This window comes from Mandrillus leucophaeus, unplaced genomic scaffold (assembly GCF_000951045.1).
Source record: "Mandrillus leucophaeus isolate KB7577 unplaced genomic scaffold, Mleu.le_1.0 Scaffold49, whole genome shotgun sequence".
Lineage (NCBI taxonomy): Eukaryota > Metazoa > Chordata > Mammalia > Primates > Cercopithecidae > Mandrillus > Mandrillus leucophaeus.
This window is the reverse complement of record NW_012105253.1, coordinates 636,348-657,974: the sequence shown is the minus strand read 5'-3', so window position 1 is coordinate 657,974 and position 21,627 is coordinate 636,348. Positions and strand designations below refer to the sequence as shown.

Below are 21,627 nucleotides of genomic sequence, written 5' to 3'. Positions count from 1 at the left end.
CCACTGTGTCTCCCTGACTTTCTGGAGTCCTGATTTCAAACATAGTTTCCTATGATTAGATCATTTCTCATACCTCGTGTCTTGATTTGGGGTTTGGAAGATGCACTCACCCTATCTATGGATGTTATCAAAAGGTCAAGGACTTCTGAGATGCGGCTATGAAGGAGGCAAGCCCATCCCCACTTTAGTGAACCATTTGAACATACCCAATGCTTGTTATTCCTGAAATGGACAACCAGTTGTTAAGTACCTACTATGTCTTGGGTGCTGTGGAAGAGAAAATAAAATTGAACCCATCTCTGCCTCAGGGTTGCTCACAATTGTAGAGAGGAGCCAGACACCTGGATCAATAAGAGATAAATTAGCTGTTTTCTTTTTCAGGACTGAAACCCTTAAGTACAAAAGAATTTTGTGTTGTTTCAGCAGAAAAGAGGGCATTGCCAATCCATCCATCTACTATTCTTGGGGCAGGAAGTTTGTGGTTACCCAAAAAGGGAGGAAAGGGGGCCGTTTATGTTTTGGGTAACACCTTAGAAATCACAGAGCTTTAAAGGGAGGATAAGGTCTCATTTGACTTGAAAACCCCCATAGGAGGCAGGTGGAAGAGGTGGAGAAGGAAGAAGATGAGCAGACAACCTATAGCAGGTCAATAGTAGACACTATTCCAACATTATCTCCCTTTCATCTTCCCAGCAGCCCTTTAAGGTTGGCATTACCATCCTAATTTTGTAGATAATAAACTAGACCCAGAGAGCCATGAAACAAGTTGGGAGTCATGCAGTTAAGTAAATGATGGAGTCTTAATCTAAGGTCTTCAGACTGGTACCCATTCTTACTTTTGTGTTCCTGTGACAGTGGGAGAAAATAAAATGTTACTGGGAATGCCACCTGGGGTAAAGGGACAGACCCCCAAAACACAGGCTTACTCACATGCATTGATTCATAGCCATAAGCCAGAGGGTCCTCCTGCACTCCCACCAGCAACGGGCAGGCAGATGTTGTTTGGGGTAGGAAGGAGGAAAACAGGTCAGGAAGGCAAAATGGAGCCACTTTTGCTACCAAAGTGTTGACAAAGGCCTCAAGGCCAGATGGAATGAATGTTATCTGGAGTCAGACTCAAAAGTTCTACAACCCTGGGCAGATTTCTCCTTTATACACCTCTGTATCACCACCTGTAAAATCATACCTCCCTTGTAGGGTGGTTATGAGAATTAAATGAGTTGATGTGCAAAATGCTCAAACCCTGCCTGGCTCTAGGGAGCACTCAGTTCATTTTTAATAACGTGTGCTCAGTTTAGCACTGACTCCTACTTTCTCTGCAGTTCCTAGCACTCGCTTAGAGTTCAAGTACCTTGGACAAGGTACTTGGCCACATCATTCCCAAAGCCAGGATTCAAACTCAAATCTGTTTGATTCTGAAGCTGGGGCTTTTAATTATGCAGCACTGTCTTCCAAATAACCAGTCACTTACTGACACAGCTGTGATCCTCAAACAGCTCATGACCTGGTAGGGTAAGAGACGACTCCACATGGCCATCTCGTCATGCATGGTACACGAAGGGCAGTGTTCTGGGGCTGGCAGGAAAGAGGAAGCTGGTTCTGTTCATAAAAATATTTCTTAGAGAAATAGGAAAATGAGTCTCTTTGGCTGGATATATGAACATTTTTATGTGTTTTAAGGCAAACGGCAAAGCTTGGGGCTCATGAGGCAGAAAGGATAATCCTTACTTATTACTTCTAGAGCTTCACTACCAACCCACTTTATCTCTTGGAGTCTCTGTTCCTGCCCTGTCTTGGAAGCTGGCTTCTTGGAGATGTGCTTACTTCTGGCTGTTTCACCCGTCACCTGTCCTTGACCCTCCTGTTCCTGACCTCACTAGGGTTGACCTAGCTCCATCTTTCGTGAAACTCTCATCTCTTTTCTTCTATAACAATACACTTTTGATTTTTCCTTTTTCCTTTGCCTTTTCTGTTTTCTTTGCCCTTTTCTACCTATAAATATAGGCTTTTGACTCTCTTTGCTTTTTACCTAAAAACATGTCCCCTTGTCAACAACACACACCATCACGGTGATGATTATCTCTGCACAAATGAATCTGGAACATGTGTATGGAACAGTCTTTCCTGAGCTCTGGCCTCATGTTTTAAAAATGTTTTCTAGACATGTCCACCTTTCTGGAACCTCAAACATACTTTGACCCAGATTTGTCCTTTCTCTATATATGTTGTGCATGTGCTTTATGTTTATTGAGTACATGCTAAGCGCCTGACTGACTGTAGGCACCCAACACATGTCTGCTCTGACCTTTCCCTTCCTCCAGCAAATGAACTTGTTTTCTTCATTTCCTTGCAGATCAGTCTATTACCTGAGTCATCTTCCACTTTTCCGTTTTCACCCTTAGCTTTCCATCAATTGCCAGCATCTGCCAATATTTCCTTTGCAATATTCTTTGCAGCTCATTCATTTGTTTACATTCCCTGAGTGCCACCTGGGCCCTTAGTACTATTGCAGTAGTTTGGGAGTCATTTAGCCGTTGGTAGAAATCTCTGTCCCACCACTTAGTTGCCAACCTCTGAGCTTGCATTTTCTCATCTGTAAAACTGAGATAGTGCTGCTTACCCTGTAGGGTTGTTGTGTAGCTAAAACAAGTTAATATTTTTTTAAAACTCTAGCAGAGAGTAGGCACTCTATAAATGTTCATTCCCTGCTTTCCACTAAATTCATCCTTTACAACACACTGTTTTTCTAATATACTTATGTCATTACTCTGATGAAAAAATGTTTTGTGGCCCCTTGTTGTTAAGAGAATAAAGGCCAATGTCCCCAGCCTGGAGTTGAATGTCAGCCATAATCTTGTCTCATGTGCCTTGGCCACAGGCCCATGAGCCACAGGTGTTCCAGTCACCCCAGCCACTGACTGTCACTGCCTCCCTTTTCTGCCTGTTGAAGCCTGAAGCTGTTGTCAAGGCTTAACTTACAGTCAGCATCTTCTAGAAATCTTTTTGAATGATCTTACCTAGACCCAGACTCCTCCTCTGAACTCAGACCTCACTTTGTTCCATTTTGATGGTACTTGCCTCATTGTGAGTGTCTTGGACAGTAGAGATCTAGTCATTTCGTAGTTTTCCTCTGAGTCAAAACCTCCTTGGTGGCAGGGGCTCCCTTCCTTGTGCGTGACTCCAGTTGTTATTTTGCTCATCTTTATTTTAAGGCTTCTGGTAACTTTTACTTATTGGGCTTGGATCCTTTCTGCTAAAGTGACATAAATTACAGCCAGTGCCTTTTTCCTCCAAGTCTTTCAAATATTTGGAAACAACTCTATCACACTCTTAAGTGTCTGTTTTATAAACTAAGTTCAGCTAAATAAACATCGATTGGATACTACAGTGTGCTAAACATTGTGTTAATACCTAGGACATGCAAATAGTAACTTACATGGTCCCTGTCCTTAAAGACTGCCCAGGCAAGTGGTAGAGTCACATAAGTGCTCAGAGCAGCCCATGACAAGTGCTGTAGCAGGGCACGTTGTGGGAATACGGACAAAGGGTGCCTCCCTCTGCTGGGGAGTCAAGAGGCCTTGCAGGGGAGCTAATGATTGAGGCTGAAGCAGGAATACCCCATTCTTCTCATTGCCACTTGAAGGTCTTTTAATGTCTATCTATCAAAGGAAACTGCTCCTAGACATAGAACTGGCAACTTTTCAGAAGCAGTATGCCAAGTCTTTATTTATTCATTTTAGTTTAGGATTTCACATGTCATTAATAGATTTCCATTTTTATATATCCCTATGTAACTAAACTCTGTTGTGAATGAAGCAAAAAAATCCCTTTTATCTAAAAAGAAAAAAGCTTAAGCAGCTTTATACAAAGTTAAAATGTAAATCTAGTATGATATTTGACCCTCCAATTTGGGCCCTGGGTAATAGGGAATGTCAAGAGCTGTGTCCTTCCCATTGCCACCCTAGCAAAACCTAAGAATCTCTTCTTGAAGTGTCTGCTGCACTCCCAGGCACAATTTATTTAAGATAATAATTAATGTAATTACCCCTCTGGCTCAGCTCTTAACATTTTCAGATAAGTTCCATCAAAATCACATTTCCCAAAAGCCTCTGGCTCACAGCTTTTTATAGCCCCTGAGTTAGCATGGCTAAGGGAAGTGGGACAGCCATTCTCTTCTCATCTCGGCATTCCACCTAGACCCCATGCCATAAAGTAGGAAACTTCTCTCCTCTCTTTAGGAGGATATAGATTCCACCTTTACATCCTTACTTGCCAAAGGAGAATTGACTGCCTTCTCCGATGGTGAGATTGGTGGGAGAGGAGGCCAAGCTCACGGGGCCCAGCACCCTTTGGGTCCCCTCCCCTTGCTCACTTCTCCATGTGGTCAGCCTTCCTGGGGTCAGGGCCCAAGACCCAGGCCAGTTTCAGGAGGCCACTTTGGGGACCTTTCCTCTCCTTTTCTCTCCTCTCTTCTCCTTCCTTTCCTTTCCTTTCTTCCACCCACCAGTAAGAGTCAACACTTCTGGGCGAGTGTATTTGCTCTACAGACTCAAATATTCCCACCTAAAATGTAAACCTGGAGAGAAAGCATTGGGGAGCTTGACTGTGGCCATGGGACCATGGAACGAGCCACAGTTGCCACTGTAGCCTTGTCAGTAACAGAGCTGGTATATTTCTCCTCATCTGCCTCCTTTCTGTGGTTCTTTTCTCATTAGAGTTTGAATTCAGAAGGGGGTATGAAAGATGAATGAATAATTCTCATTCCTCGAATAAATCCCCGAGAGGAAAATAGAGCTAAAAGGGCTGCCAGGTAGAGACCCATTCCCAAGGCAGAGAGTTGGGGGGAGGGCCTGAAGGGAGAAGAGGACATTCCTGATGGGCTGAAATCCATGCTGAGCTCCTTTGGGTCTGACCACCAGCTTCCCCTGTCCACTGGTTTAGTCCCTGACCCGTTGAGAAGCTACAGGGATTCTCATTGAAAGAGATTTAGTGCTCTGATCTTGATTCATTTCCTTTGTTGACCTCTCTATCCTAATCCTCATGGAAAACTCGGTCCCTTCAGAAGGAGTCACCCTTCTACCTGACGCTAATAATGTGTGAAGTTGTACACAGGTTGTGATAGGTTTCCCTAGTTCTATGAAGTGGTCAGATTTTACCAACTGGGCCTGAGACTGAAGGGCCCTCAGAACCTCCTCGGGACCACATTTGATAATGATAAGCCCTCTTCTTCCAATCTCACCAGCTAGTTGATGAATCTTATTTAAACACCACCGTGTTAGGGTCCTACTGGAGAAGAGGAGAGCTTCTCTGCTTATATTAATTTCCGTGTAACTGGAGAGACAATCATTACAGATGTACATGAAATTGCTGTGATGAGAGGCAACCTAAAAAGTGGCTAAAGCGTGGGCTAAAGTGGCTAAGCGTGGGAATCCTGGCTGTAGTATTTACTGTGTGGCCTCAGGCAAATTACTTAACCTCTCTGTGCCTCATTTTCCTCATCTAAACCTTATAACGTTGCTTTGAGGATTAAAAGAGTTAACATTTGTAAAGCTCTTGGAACAATGTCTATCATATTATAAACATTATATGCAAATGATTTATCCATAAAGCTATGTATGCACTCAGTGACCCAGTGGTGGGGTGACAGCATGCAAAATTCACTTGGGTTTAGGTTTTCATCTCAGAGAAAGGCCAGGGCCAAGCTGACAAATGTGCTGGGCATATGGAAACATAGCCAAACCAGGTGGCAGGCTTGCCTGATCTTTTGGCTACCACCCCAAGCTTCTCCCTCTACTAATTAACATGACATTGGCTCGAATCAGATAGGGCAGAAACCAGAGAGATTTCATTCAGGAGACAATTTATTCCAGACACTTAAACAGCTGGGGCCCAATCCTTCCATGCTTAGAATCAAGGCAGTTTAGAGCTGAGCCTCATATGCACATTGATGTCAAATAATGACATCTAATGGTCTCATCCACCAGCCCTTCTGTGCATGTCAGGAGGTGAGAAGCAGTGTCCTCTCTCCAGATAGTTCATGGTTGACAAAATAAGTGACAGCTAGTCCTAGAGCAAGTCAGAGAGAAGAGCACCTTCTTACCCCAATACCTAGAGTTGTAGGATCATTTAGATGAAAAAGAAGGACCATAGAGGTCTGGTCCTACCCCTGTATTTTATGGTTAAAGGGATCATAATCCAGAGAGATGAAGTTATTTGCCTACTTGTGGGCAAGGATGGTACCAGAACCCAGGTTTTTTTATTCTCAGTAGTGTACACTTTCCACAAAACCATACCCCTGTATGTTGTAGCCCCCCTACCAGGAAGCTGGTACAGGCTGTCCTGATGTACCCCTGGTCAGGAGAACCTTATGACTACCAAAACAGGAATTCAAATGCAATGATAGATCTATGTGTCCTTGGCCTCATGCCAGCCCTGGGGGGGTGATGTAGCTTTCTTTGCAAAAGCCTTGCATGGTACCTAGAAGATGAATGGCCAGAGCAACCAGGAAGATGCAGTGCCAGAAAAGGTCTGCAGGAAGTTCCGTATTATTGTAAGCCTCATTCCCCAGCAAGAAACCCAGGGCAAGGTTTCCCTCTGCCCTACGGATTCTCCAAGTTTGCTCCATGGACCATTGTCGTTCACCAGAAAGAGTTGGCTAGAACAAGGCGAGAGAAGAAAGCAGGGGCAGGAAGATGGCACGCTCTAAGTGGCTTCACTCTTGGAAGCACACTAATCACAGCTTGAGGATGCTCCTTCCTGCACAGCTGTAGGTGCCACTCTCAGTTTAGTTAAGAAGCCAGTTGGATCCCACTAACTCTCAGCTCTGAACCAAGGCCCAGATAGATAAGAAGCTGCAAAGATTCACTTGGAAAAAATATGGGATGGTGCACTCTTAATTCGTTTCCTTTCCAGAACTCTCCTTCCCATCCTACATAGAAAGCTCAGAGCAGATCTTCACAACTTTCCATTTCACAGAACATGAAATATCCAAGGCCAGGTGGGCCAAGTGGAGTGGGCTAGAGGTTACTTCCCCTAGAGGATTGTTTTTTCAATGAAAACAGTGGAAGCAAGTGGAATGGATGGTTCTCAGATGTTTCTGCAGCCAAATAATTTGAGGCTTTAGAGCAAAATCAAATGTTTGCACTGTCACATGCTTTGAGACCTTCAGCAAATTATTTAGCTTGGGATGACTATGTCAATTACAAAATTTATTTGCTGTATGTATCCTAATACATATACTCGTATAAAGATGTGTATATATATAATTTTCATGGGCATATATATGTATGTATGTGTGTACATGTGTAGATCTATATAATCTCACAGCAACCCCAAGAGATACAGAAGATACAGAAACTGAGGCTGAACTTAATTCAGCCTGTGCCTGAATTAATCACTGTGACTACAGAATGGCTTCCTCATAAGAAAGAATAGTGGTGGTGTTTTAATCAAAGGAAGAAAGAAGGAGCGTATGCTATGTAGATTAAAACTAATAAAAATGCCACTCTCACAGTCATTTAATAAGAAAGTGTGGTGTCACCATCAATGACAGCTCTATATTCCAGAGAAGCCAGGGTCAGAACCTCTGTAGCACTTACAAAAGGTCCCCAACTTGGATATTTACTGCAGGATTCTTTGTAATACTGAAAAATGTGCAACTGTGCAGACATCCGTCAGTGTGGAGGAATGGTCAATTTGGTACATGCCTACAGTGTAACGTATTTCGTGGTTAAGAGTTGATGTATAGGCATGGAATACTATCAAAAGCACATTAAGTGGTCAAAGCTAGATACAGAAGAGTAGGTATGATTTTATAGGTATAAAACTTATAAAAATGTATACAGGCAGAAAGAAAAATGGAAAGAGTACACACCAAACTGTTGGCAGTGTTGGTTGAAAGTGGTGGGGAAGTCAAGTAGGAAGAAGGACAGCATCTATTCGAGTCATGTATCCCTTTCTAGATGGATGGCGACCTTTTCTCTCAACTTTTTATTACTTTTTGTTTGTTTGTTGTTTGTTTTTTCAGATGAAATCTCGCTCTGTAGCCCAGGCTGGAGTGCAGTGGTGCGATCTTGGCTCACTGCAACCTTCGCCTCCTGGGTTCAAGTGATTAGCCTGCCTCAGCCTCCTGAGTAGCTGGGATTACAGGTGTGTGCCACCACACCCAGCTAATTTTTGTATTTTTAGTAGAGATGGGGTTTCACCATGTTGGTCAGGCTGGTCTCAATCTCTAGACCTCGTGATCTGCCCACCTCAGCCTCCCAAAATGCTGGGATTACAGGCGTGAGCCACCGCACCCGGCCTATTACTGTTATAATTAAGAAAAATAATTAATTAAAAGTAAGAGAGCAAACATTTCTTAAAAGGTCCCCAACTCACATTCTACAGCTATTTCCAGCACTTCTCTTATGGCTAGTTCCTTTTTCACATCCTGGTTGAGATATGAGCCTAACCAGCTTCTTCACAGACCCACCAATGTCATCATGTACCCCCACTGGAGGCTGTAAACTCTTGGATCTAGGAGATAAGTTCCATTACCAAGGAGGGTCTGTCTCAGAAGTGTATCTTGAGATCCTTCCAAGTTCCACGCTTCTGGTTCTGACAAAGTCCACAGAATGAAGGGTCGTGAGTAAGCACTTCCTCTGCTCTCCTTTGAGAGCAATTGCTCCCGGGGTAGCATTTACAAACCTGGGGTGGGATTGAAGGAGAATGGAGTGGGTAATGGAGATGAAAACAGCAAACTTTTTTTGTCCTTGAGGGCAATTTTTCTTCAATCTCACTTAAAGCTTTCCATTTCTAATATTATACCTTACATGTAGAAAGCAATTTTAACTCTTCACATTCATTATCATGGCTCTTCAAAATAATCCCGCAGAGAGGGTATTATTCTGATGCTGAATTCCTGCAAAAAAAAAAGAAAACTGCTTTCTGAAATCCAAGGTGTCCACTGAAACACAAGGAAGGTGTGTATGTGCATGGGTGCATGCACCTGTGCGCGCACACACACACACACACACACAAACACAGCGATGTAATACACAAACACCTTAGCAATTACATAACAATTTAAGAAAGGGGAATGAGGGGACAAGGTATAGTGTGTTTATTTCATTTTCCTTTAGGTTTCAATTTTTTTTTTTTTTAAGACAGAGTTTCACTCTTGTCACCCAGGCTAGAGTGCAATGGCACAATCTCGACTCACCGCAAACTTTGCCTCCCAGATTCAAGCAATTCTCCTGCCTCAGCCTCCCAAGTAGCTTGGATTACAGGCATGCACTGCCACTCCTGGCTACTTTTGTATTTTTAGTAGAGATGGCATTTCTTCATGTTGGTCAGGCTGGTCTTGAACTCCCGACTTCAGGTGATCTGCCGCCTCGGCCTCCCAAAGTGCTGGGATTACAGGCGTGAGCCACCACACCCGGCCAATGTTCACATTTTTAGTTATAAGCTGCACAGCCTAGAAATCCCATTTGTCCAAGTGATAGGGATTGAATGCTCAGTGCTGTGTGCGATACCAAAGGAGACACCACCACCACACCAGTTCTTGAGAAATTCACAGGCTAGCTGAACACAAACTAAAACAGAGGATAGAAGGTGCAATTCATTGGTAGGTTGCTGTTTTGGACCATAAAAGTTTTAAAGGTTCAGTAAAAGTGTGGATAATCTCATGCTAGGCATACTTGGGAAAGATATCTTGGGAGATTCAGGACTGGGATTAGACCATAACGGGTAATTTCAAAGACTCTGTATAGACCGCAGGGAGGATGAGAATTTCAGACTCCAGTCCAGGAGACAGGTCAATGGCACTTTGACCTTAATCAATTCCCATTGTAATGAAACCCTTTGAACACCCTGACAACGTCCCCTTCTATTTGCTCAGCCCTTGGGATGGCTTCAGAAGTTTATAAAGGCTCTAGCTTCAGTGTAGAGGCTACCAGGGCCACTGATCTTGTGACCCAATCTAAACATACACCCAAAAGAACAAGTGGATTGATGGGAGCTGAGTGGAAGTGAGCATAATTACCTGGGTGAGGGAGATTAGATGGAGAAAAAAAAAAAAGAACATAAGATGCCTAACAGCTAACAGCTATTATTTGCCATGGCTATGTTAGATGCATGTTCTGGCTACAGGATGGCCACAAGGTCTGGCCATATAGATATTCTTATTTCATCCTGTGTTGCAAAGTAATATTAATAAGCCAATTACTGTATATTCACCTGTTGTATTACTTTGTCAGGGGTGCTATGACAAAATACCACAGATCGGGTGGCTAGAACATTAAAAATTAATTTTCTTACAATTCTGGAATCCAGAAGTCCAATCTTAAGGTGCCAACAGGGTTGTTTCCTCTGAAGCCTCTCTCCTTTGACTTGCAGATGGCCTCCTTCTTCCGCCTCTGCACAAGGCCGTCCCTCTGTGTGTGCACGCACTTGGTGTCTCTTTGTATGTCCCAAGCTCCTCCTCTTATAAGGACACCCGTCGAATTGGATTAGGGCCCACCCTAATGGCCTCATTTTAATTATCTCTTTAAGAGCCCAATCTCCAAATATAGTCACATATGAAATACTAGGGGTTAGGGTTTCAACATATGAATTTTTCAAGGGCAAAATTCCTGTGTTTCCATGGCCATCCGTAGATGTGTAAAAACTAAGGGAGAAGACTCCAGGTTCTATGATAGGAATCTGGACATATTCTCTTTGGAACTGAGACCAGCCTCTATGGATGGACCAGTCCCTGTAGTCTTTTGAGTTGGGATGCTGCGTTGCTGTGGAATGCTCACGCCTGGGTGCAGAGCAGCTGTGTCGTGTATAGACACAGCCTCAGGAACACAAACCCTGCTTGCCCCAGAGGCTTGACTCCCGAGTTCTACTCCTGGCAGTGTCTGCCTAGAGCCTTTTCACAGCTTGCAGAATCATCAGTGATTTTTGCCCCAACCCCATCCCTCTCAGCATGTTCTCTTTCTGAACACATCCACCCTCCCCTGCCTTATCCCGACAAATCCCTAAGGCGCCTTTGATGTAAAACCCTGTGACCTGCCTGTTGAGTGCTGATGATGCAATCGTGTATAATTCAACCATAATTTATATTCCGTGCAGGTCTGAACAAAGCTATAAAGTGCTCTTGAGAGCTAAATGCGGCTGAAGCATTTAATCTAAGCAAAGGCAGGGTTTTGTATCATCCACTTCCCAGGATGGATGTGCCACTGTGGAAGGAGGAGGCGCTCTCCTTCTGTTTGCTGATTTGCTTCTTGTTGGTTTTAAAGATTGGAGAGCGGATAGAGGGAGGTGTCTCATGGAGGACTTGGCTGCTGCTTCTCTGACCTCCCTGACACGCACACCCACGTGGGTGTTTCTGCAGAGCCTGCCTTGCAGCGACCTGTAGGGCTCCAGTCAGAACGGAGGCCCTCTCACCACATAGCAACAAGGGAGGAAGCCAGGATTGGGGATCTGCAGACACCATTCCTCATTCCCGGGAGCAGAAACTGTCACACAGATGGATATCTGGCTCTAGAAAACTGCAGAAATTGGGCACCAGTGAAGTTGTGGGCACAACTTGGTCACATAAGGAATAGATATTTGGGCAAATGCCTGCGCACACAATGTGTAACTGCCCTGAATCTCCGTGAGAAGCCTCGTGAGGGCCTCGGTTTCCTAGGAGACGGCTTCTTGAATTAGTAAGAGCATTTCTGCTGCCTAGCCTGAGGCCTCAATTTTGATGCTATTTCTCCACAGGGTCCATCACTGTGTCATGACTGCCGTGGCTTCTCTGAGAATCCCCAAGCGGAGTGGAAACACATGTTCTAGCCTCCCCTTTCTGTGTAGGCTAATCTAGCAACAAGCAGACAGGAAGCACCGCCTTGTCCACCTTATACACCTGCAATTAGCACTCAGAGTGAGCTGAGCAGGGAGTTAGCTCCGTAACTCTGAATATCAACTCAGAAATATTTTGGTTATTAACCTTTAAGGTGGTACTGGGAATGAGCCATTGTTGGGCTGGCTAATTGTTCCCTGGTGACATTTCAGGGTGACAAAAGAATTAGCTGCTCCCTAACAATGCTATCCCTGCTTGGCACTGCCTAACATTAGCAACACATTCCAGGGATCCGAGTTTCTGTTTCCTCTGGCTACCCGGTGGTGCTTTCTAACTTTCAAGCAGGGATTCACTGATGTCATCACTACAACACTACCTATTGGCCCCAGAGCAGAAAGTGGGACTGTGAGGAAACAGCAGAGAGCGTGGCCGATTGGACTCTTTTAGCCCAGGACTTTGTAGTTTTAGGACTGAAAGTCCCATGTTCCAGGCGCCATCCTCCCTCAAGTTGCAGGCAAACTAGAATGGTTGGTCACCCTACTAGGGAAGCAAGACTTTGGAGGAATAAAACAAGTAAGGAACTTACGGAAATTTGGGCTTATGGAAGTAGCACTAAAAATTTGTGTATGGCCAGGGAACACCTTGAACACCCCGTGTCCCTGGGGATGGGGTATAGAAAGAAGGAAATAATCACATGAACCAGTCGTGCGAGTTCAAGTCAGAGGAGAGCAGGATGTTGCCAGCAAGGACGTGTGATGTGGGGAGAGAGGAAAGCTGGGAAGTGCAGGGCTGGAAAGACCAGTGGAGGGTGGGAAGGAGTGAAGGGGAAGCCCGGAGCCAGGGCAGCTTGGAAACCGAGGGAAGAGATATCCAAGCAGGAGGAAGTTGTCAGATAGTCAAACAACTAAAATTAGCAAGAAAACTAGAAGCTAATATTTGGCAACCAGGGAAATATGAATGGGGGATAGCAGCAATGTGAACATGAAGGAGATGGAGGAGGAAGCTATGTTTGGTGCTGGGACAAGGAGTGAGCAATCTGGGCATGAAAGTGGCTTCCTCTCTTTCACCCTCGCAGTGTGGAGGGGTCCTGGGGGAGCAGCCCATCCAGAGCACTGAGACCATCCTCCCCTCTTCCAGCCAGGTGTTGACAAGGGCTCAGAGATGGGAGTTGTAAGGTGACGTTGTAGATGTGATTCCTGAAAGAGCTTCAGGAGGGGACAGTCATCAAAGGAAGCAGGTGGTGCCTTTGAGCCAACACAAGGAAGCATGAGTGTTTACATAGCCCGTTCCCCACCTCGGCCATGCCTTCCCACTCACAGGTGTTTACAGACTGGGACAGCGGAGCCCAGGGGTCTGCGGGGTGCTGCTGCTTCTATGTCAGCAGGTCTTAACAGCACAGCTCTCAGCCTGCAGCTACTTGGGGTGGTGCCATCCCTTCTTCTAAGTGGACTCCTGAACTCTGAGCCAATGCCAGTGAGAGTTCTGGCACAGAAAGGGTAATTAGTTTTCATGTCTCATTCCAACCAGCTGCGACTGGTTGGCTGCAGCTCGCTGCCTGGAGGGCTGGGTTGAGTAGGAGTCTGAGGTCCCTTCCAAAACCAGCAGGAAGAGGCTTGAGAACAATTTGCTGTTTCTGCCAAAGGCGCAGCCTTGCCACCCACAGAGCAGCCACTGGACTTTGCCATCCAAAGGACAGTTCCTCCAGTGACCTACCTTAGCTCCCCTCGCAGATGGACAAAGCCGGTGATTTTCAAAAATGTTTACGTCACTGGAATTCTTTCTTCCAATGAAATTTCACATGGAAACAGATCAAACCAAAGCTATTCTGGCCAAAGAAAAGAGAGGGTTAGGAGTCTCTTCTACTTCCCGCCCTCCTTCCCAGTGGCAGCCCCTGAGCTGCCTCCCTGGATCAGGGTCTGAAAACCACTGGGGGAGGTGCTGCTTCCGAAGAAGGCCAGGGAGGGTCTGAGAGAATGACATTTGAGCTGAGATCTGAGCAGAGCTGGAGGATGGCCATTCTGGGCCTGGGAAGAGCCAGTGCAAAAGGCCTGAGGTAGGGCAACCTTCACTGGCTTGAGACACAGAATGCTCTCTAGTGTGGCCAGAGTGTAGGGAGGGTGGGAGTCAGGGTGATAAATGAGGCTGGCTAGGTAGGCGGGATTCACTCAGGTATGGCCAGATGTACAGGATACAGGAATACGGGCATTTGGATTGTGTTCTGAGTGTGATAGGAAGCTATTGGAGGGTTTTAAGCAACAGAGAATCATCATCTGATTAATTTTTTAAAATACCACTGGGTACTCTTTGAGGGCAAAACTAAAAGGCAGGACTCCAGTGATCTGTTACAGCGGTCTGTGTGAGAAATGCCAGAAGCATGACTCAGAGGGTAGCAGCAAGCCTTTCAGAGGTTAGAGGCGTAGTAAGGGTTGTCTGTGAGTGTGCCGTCGTATCGCAGGCACAGAGCCCTAGGACAATGGGGCACTGAGGCGAAAGGAGGGATGCTTTCCAGACCTAGCGGGGACCCCTTTCTGTTTACGGTCTGCAGAAACCCTGTGCCTCCTTCAAGACCCTATTCCTGTGGGAAACCCTCCTGACCCAGCATTATCATCTGTATCTGAGTAGAACTCTTACCAGTTGCTACTGGGTATTTATGACTCATGCTCTTCCTAGAGACTACCAGACTTGGGAGGGAAGTCCTCTCCTCCAGCTCCCTGATTTTACAGATGAGGGACCCACCATTCAGGGCTGATAACAAACTCAGGTCTCTTCAGCCTCAGTCTGATACTATCTTCACTTCATCTTCAACTTTTCATTTATGCATGTCTCATATCCCTGCCTAGAGTATAAGCTTTTTGAAAAAGCTTTTTATTTTAGATTAAAGATTGATTCTTATTTTAGATTAATTAAAGATTCTTAAGGGCAGGGATCATGTCTTATTCTTTCTTTTATGTCCCTAGCATGTATCATAAAGCTTGACCCAAACGTAGAAGTTCAACAAATATTTGCTGATTTGCTGTTCTGCATACTAAGGTGCCTACAGCCACAGGAATGTCACCTTCCTTCCCCATCATCACAGTTACTATGCCACCAATGCCACCAATGCCACCAATGGCCCCTCCCCAAGACCTGACCTTGCTTACCACCAGCCACCACTCCTACTGTCATGACTGCCCTGGCCAGTGTTATGCCTGGCACTGCTTACAGCCAGCGTGTGCAGCACGCAGCAGAGCCCAGCTCCCAAAGGAAGGGTTAGGGGCAGAGTTCTTTTCTTGTTGTTGTTACACCATGACTACAGTTAGTGTTGGAGTCTCAGTGGGATGGGGCCCAAACTCCAGTTCATAGTGGGCCTTCCTAAGAAGATATGACTATGCGTTATTACTATTGATTCTAGTTCTTCGATCCTCACTTATATATCAATAAATGCTCATGTGAAATACAATGACAGATCCCGAAGACTTAGCCCCAGAGGCCATGGTCTGCTCCTGCTGGGGAGAGCAGGACTTTATCTTTCCCATAGAGGGGATGCATACGGACTCTTTTCTGAGCAGAAGCCCCCTCATCTGCATCGATAACTCTCCCCAGGCCTGTGCCACTTGCACAAGGGACTGCTGAACTTTGGGTAAATGGAGGAGGTTGCAGTTCCCCATGTTGTAATATCTATTACTGTCCTTTAATTGAGACATCTTTTCCAGCAGAGCCATTTAAAATATTTTCCTAGAGGACCTGCCCCCTAACCTCAGCTAGTCAGTGGGGAGGAGTTTTGAACCCCACACTCCCCAGTTTGCCACCAAACCACAGGCAGAGAGTTGTGTTCATCACACTAGACAGCAATCTGTGTCAGTCAGGGTCCTTGCCCATATGTCTCCCCTTTGTCCCCCTCTCTATGGGATTCAATCAATGTTGGTCAAAGCATATCATTACTTAAACTGTCAGAATATGGTGCTGAGTAGGAATGGCACTGCATTATTCATTCAGTCCCTTTATCGAGGATCTACTATGCACCTACATTTATCTATTTCTAATTATTAGTACACATTTTCAAATTTGAACTTCTATGTGAAGAGGTACATAAAAATATAAATTATTGGCTAGGTGTGGTAGCTCACACTTATAATCCTTATAAGCCCAGCACTTTGGGAGACCAAGGTGGGTGGATTGCTTGAGCCCAGGAATTTGAGACCAGCCTGGACAACATGGTGAAACTCTGTCTCTACAAAAAAATTAAAAATTAGCTGGGCATGGTGGCATGCACCTGTAGTCCCAGCTACTAGGGAAGCTGAGGTGGGAAGATCGCTTGAGCCCTGGAGGCAGAGGTTGCAGTGGGCTATGATTGCACCACTGCATTCTAGTCTGGGAAATAGAATGAGAATCTGTCTCAAAAAATGTATATATTAAAAACGTATAAACCCTTACTCATAACAGAAAACAGTAGCATGTATGGAAATTAATCAAACCTCTTCCAACTCTTCCCTCTTTGACACATGGAATTTCCAAGCAAGTTGTATCAATGGTCTACGTTAAGGGCCATCTCAAGTGGGAGCCATAAAAGTGTTTTCCCATCTTTGGGGATATTGACAAGAGCTAACAAAAGGAATTTCAAAAGGTTCCACAGTCACAGAGCAACCAACAGGAAGTAAAGGCAGGAAGATTCCTCATCAACTCCGTTAGTATAGCAAAACAGCAAAATGAAAGTTATGAAGAAGTCGAGTCATTTTCTACTGGTACTTAGGTCCACCTGGACCTTATCCCTTCACTCCCCATTCATCAGCCACATCCTTTGTGTCTTGCCTGCCCTGCTGTGTAACATGCCACGATAATCGTGTATATTCAGCTTCATCAACTACTGTCAGCTTGGGAAGACGACAGTTTCCTTGAGGTCAACCTCCTGTCTCAGAACAAATGACTAGACTTCACCAGCATAGAATGGCTTTTTGATAAGAAGAAATTTCTCCATTTCTTTAAGTATCCTCTGTAGAAACAGTTTATATAAAGTCCTTCGGTGACCTCAATCCCATCCACAGCTTCAGTTTATGAGATGATGACTCATTCCACATTTCTGGCTCAGAACTTTCTATCAGGCTCCAGATCCATGTTTTCAAATGCCTTGAACATCCCAAGGGTTGCTTGAACTTGAACTCACCTCACTGCCCCCCATTTCTGTCCTAAATCTAAATTTTAGTAAATTATAGCATTACACATCCAATGGTGGGTTCACAAACCAGCAATTGGAAGCATCCACAGTAGGTGAGGCACGAGCAGGCTGGCTTTGGTCTGCTGGAATCTGGTTTATTTGAAAGTAATGCCAAGACACAGCTTCCTCTTGCTCTCTCACCCCAGGCAATTGCTCTTGCCTTGGCTGTGTCCTGCAGGCTGCCTCATTCTCCTCTCCTGCCCCTGCTTCTACCCACCTGGAATCACTTCTCCAGGTCATACAAAGCACCTTTGCCCCACACAAGGATTCAAGCAGGCTGACCAACAGAAGTCATCTTGAGGAACTTGTAAAAACTATAGATTCCCACCCTCTGATTCAGGGAGTCTAGGTTGAGACTTAATCCAACCTGGGGACCATCAGAGAATTCAGTCTGAGCCCTAGTGCACAACATGAAAAAAACTATGATGTTCTGTAACTCCCACAAGTTTGGAGTGCTGTTCTCACAAGCACTGATGGCACTATGCACGTGCATCACACACATGCACAAATACAAATGCATACATTTTAGTCATACTGTCACTGTGCCCAGGTCACCTTCAGTTGTTTCTACAAATAATCATTGAGTAAACAATCATCCACTAAGCCATTCGGAGCTCCCAGCTCTGCTCCCACCTTGCCAGACCCTTCCCCCTTCTCCCTGATGACCGCAGCAACCTCCAGCTGGTCTCCCTACCTCTGGGCTGACCTCTACACTTCTGACTTAGTGGTCTTTGGAAATGCGGATTGAAGTCACCAAAGTGCCTTGACCCTACATAAAGCTCAAACTTCTCAGCTCTGAAAACAGTGCTTGCCCAGTATCTGGGGCTTCATCTGGTCTGCCCTCCGACAGCCACTCCTCAATGTACCCCTCACCATAGACATCTTCATATCTAAATCTTACACATGTCCATGCCTAAGTATTTGTCCCTAGGTGGGATTATTTTCTTAACTTAAAATGAAATTACTAGGATGAAGGTATGAGTATTTTAAAAATCACTTTTCTGCAAGGAAATATTAGCTTACACTCCCCCCTGGAGTCTATGGGATGGTCTATTTTACTGCCCCCTTACTAGTTTTGGAGATGATCTTTAAAAAACAAACAAACAAGAAAAGCAAAACAACAACAAAATAAAACACAATGTTGCTGATTTGATAGATTATCATTATGCTTTTAATTTTCAATTCTTTGGTTATTGGTAAAATTGACCATTTTTCACACGTACTATCTGTTTTTATTTCTTCCTCTGTGATCTGGGCTTTGGCCGATTAAGTTTTATCTTTCTCCGGTAAAAACTTGTTTCAAATCCTATAGCTCCAAAGTGTGGTCATTGAGCCAGCAGCATCAGCATGTCCCAAGAACTTCTTCAGGATGCAAATTCTCAGGTCCCCACCCCAGACCTCCGGAACCAGAAACTGTGGGTGTGGGGCTCAGCGATCTGCTTTGAGTCCTCCAAAACTATAAACTGCCCTAACCCATGCCGAGTGAGGGAGGTGGCATCTGGAACCTAGGTCTAGTGCAACAAGGGAAACCCGTGAAATGATCTACCTTGCCTGGCACCAGTTGTAAATAGTACAGTGGATGAGACTGCACGCTCTGGAACTAGCTTGCCTGAGTTTTAACCTGACTCTGCCAGTTACTAACTGTGTGATCTTAGACTTAAGCTCTCTGGGCATCAATGTCCTCATCAGTAAAATGGGGATAATATAACCCACATCTTAAGAGTTGTTTTATGAATTAAGGTTTCAATACATGCCACGTACTCAGTGAGGCAGCGTCGTTGTCTGGGGTAATTATCCAACGTTTGTCATCTCACGCCAGGGAACTCGAGGACGCAGACACACAAGAAGTGGGTTTAGGAGCGGAAGTTTAATAGGCAAAAGAAAGAGAAAGGAGAATAGCTTTCTCTCTCGCAGAGAGAGAAGGGCGCCCAAGTGGGACTTCCAGTCGGTGGCGAAGTGCATAGGGTTTTTATAGACTAGCTTGAGGCGATTGTGTCTGATTTACATAGGGCTCAAAGATTGGTTGAACCAGGTGTGACATTTACATAGGGCGTGATAAAGCTGGCCACCCCATCCTAATCTTTTCATTATGCAAACGGATTTTCTACCTGGGGGGCGCCATCTTGTTTGCTCCTTACTGTTCATGTGGTTGACAAAGAAAAGGCAAGATGCAGCCACCATGCTGAACATGCCTAGCTCCCAGGTAGCTTTTTCCTATTGGCACAGCTGCGGGTATGCACCCGTGCAAGCTTCCAGCATGCTTATCTATGTCTGTAGCTCAATTTTACAGGCTGCTCATTTGCTCAAAGAAATGATTTGGGGGCTGCTTTTTATTAAAACGAAAACCTTACTGAGGACTTCCTTACCCTCACTATCTGCCTAAATAATTCATTTTTAGCCACTATATCATTAGCACAGTTCCTAGCACATAGCACTTAAAATACTTATTTTAGGGTCAACTGTGGCCATTTAAATTATCACGAGCTTGTGAGCCTCATTCTTCCACTCTATATTTTCTTCCTTGTCTTCCAGGAAGCTTCTGGAAAAAAAATTAGGCTAGCTCTTAAAGAAACAAGGCTCAATCTTAAAGAAACTTGGCTGTTAGAAAGCAAGAGTTTTAATAATAAATATAAAATTGAATGCACCTCCTTTTGTTCCTTCCCTGTAAAAATGCTTTTCCTTTTTTTTCCTTCCATTGATCCAGCCCAGCCTTCCCAAACTATACATCCTTCTTCTGCTCATTCCTCTCATATCAGTGGTTACACAAAGAACAGAAAACACAGCAAATCCAGAGGAACGTTATTGAATTCATTTTAGGCACACCAAAAACTTGTTGTATTAGTTTAAAATGGGTTTATAATTCTAAACCATTTTATATCATTCTACCTCTTACAGCAGTTTTCTTATCAGAGACTGGTATGAGTAATATTGTTAAGAGCATGTCCCATCATCAATAAGTTTGTGAAATTCCTCATAAAGTAGGGTAGATGAGTTACCTTAATATTAATGTGGATGATGCGTGTTCATGGGTGAGAAGTCATGAGCAGGATTCCCCGTCTTTTGACTCTACCTCCCTCCCACTTTGTAAAGGATCTCATAGCATTAGCATTCCAGAGAGAACATTTTGGGAAATGTCTTATAGGAAAAAGGAAAATATTTCCAGGTTTTGGAAGAATTGTTGGTGAACAGATTAAAGGAAAACCTAATACTGTATGAGTAAGTCATTATGTATAAGAAAAAGATTTTTTTTTTCTCTTTAAAGAAGTAGCTAACAGGAGGTGTTTTCCCTGTCTCCAAAGAAATACAATGAATTTAAAATGCTTTAGGAAAATGAACTGAATGTGCTTCTGCTCACTCTACCCCACACAAAATGCTCACGAGATATCTATTTAGTATCTTCCCAAAGGAGAGACTTCCCCAGTGTGTCCAAGAGTGGGCCATTATTGGAGAGTCATGAACTGGTGATCCTTTAATATTATTCTCCTCTCCATGAATATTTCCAGATATTGACCTTGGTGATAACCTGCTCTTACCTAGACTTCCCATTTTTCCTCCTTAAAAAAATTGAAAATGTAATAATCTTAACTTTTCTCTTTCTCTCTCCCTCTCCTCTCCCCTTTCCTTCTTCATTTTCCCACCCCGTGTCTTTTCCCTTATCCTCCAGGAACCTTCTGCATCATTTCACTGTGCACCTGTGTGGCCGGGATCAACTTTGAGCTGTCACGTTACCCACGCTACTTGTACGGACTCCCTGATGATATCAGCCATGGCTATGGCTGGTCCATGTTCTGTGCATGGGGGGGCCTGGGCCTCACACTCATCTCGGGATTCTTCTGTACCTTGGCCCCTTCTGTTCAACCTGTCCCGAGGACCAACTGCCCTAAATCCAGACCCGAGAATGGGACAGTGTGCTAAAAAACAAACCCATACATACATATATATATATAAATATATATATATATATAATATACATATATAAAACAAAACAAAACTAAATCAAGACGATGCCAGTGCCAAGGTAGAGTTGAGTTGGCTCAGGCACCTGCATCTCGCCGGACTTTGTGTTGCCTCATCTCTGAGATGGGGAAAGTGTTTCCATCCTGTGGCTCTTCCATCGGTTCTTGACTTTTGGCTTCATGGTCTCTTGAAGACAGAGCGAACACCACCACTTGCGACCGCATCTTGATCCCCATCACTGGCAAGGACGGGGTGGTGAAGGGACAGTGGCAGGGGTCTGAGGCAGCACAGATGTAGAGAAGTAAGTGCCACCCACTGGGCCAACAGGAGAGGACGCCACCCCTAACCAGTCATATCACAGGGTAACAAAGCCCTTAGTTCCTAGAATGTAACCAAATCATTGAGGCCATTTTCAGAATCACTTCTTCTCCTGCTCTTCCTGTTCGGACTTCCTTCCCAGCCCACCAGCAACACACAAGGAGTGGAAGAGAAAACAAACTGAGAAGGACGTTTTCTCTTTGCTGCTAAACCTTTGGACAATGTTTCATAGGTGGGAGGGGAAGAGAACATGCTGAGAGGCAAGATCTGCATCAATGAAAGGACGCTTCGGTGGATGCTCAGACAACCCAGTCTTACCTTCCAGCTGCCTTACACCCAGTGAAACAAG

The 21,627-nt window shown here is 44.7% G+C and overlaps 1 protein-coding gene across 1 annotated transcript in view; it reads left to right on the top strand.

Annotated features, from left to right (window-relative positions):
• TMEM178B (transmembrane protein 178B) overlaps positions 1-20,918 on the top strand; it is a 405,320-nt gene extending 384,402 nt beyond the window's left edge. The window contains exon 4 of the mRNA XM_011995441.1: positions 20,668-20,918. Within this exon, the coding sequence (XP_011850831.1) occupies positions 20,668-20,918 (251 nt within the window). The remainder of the gene's footprint in view (positions 1-20,667) is intronic.
• The last annotated feature ends 709 nt before the right edge of the window (positions 20,919-21,627 follow it).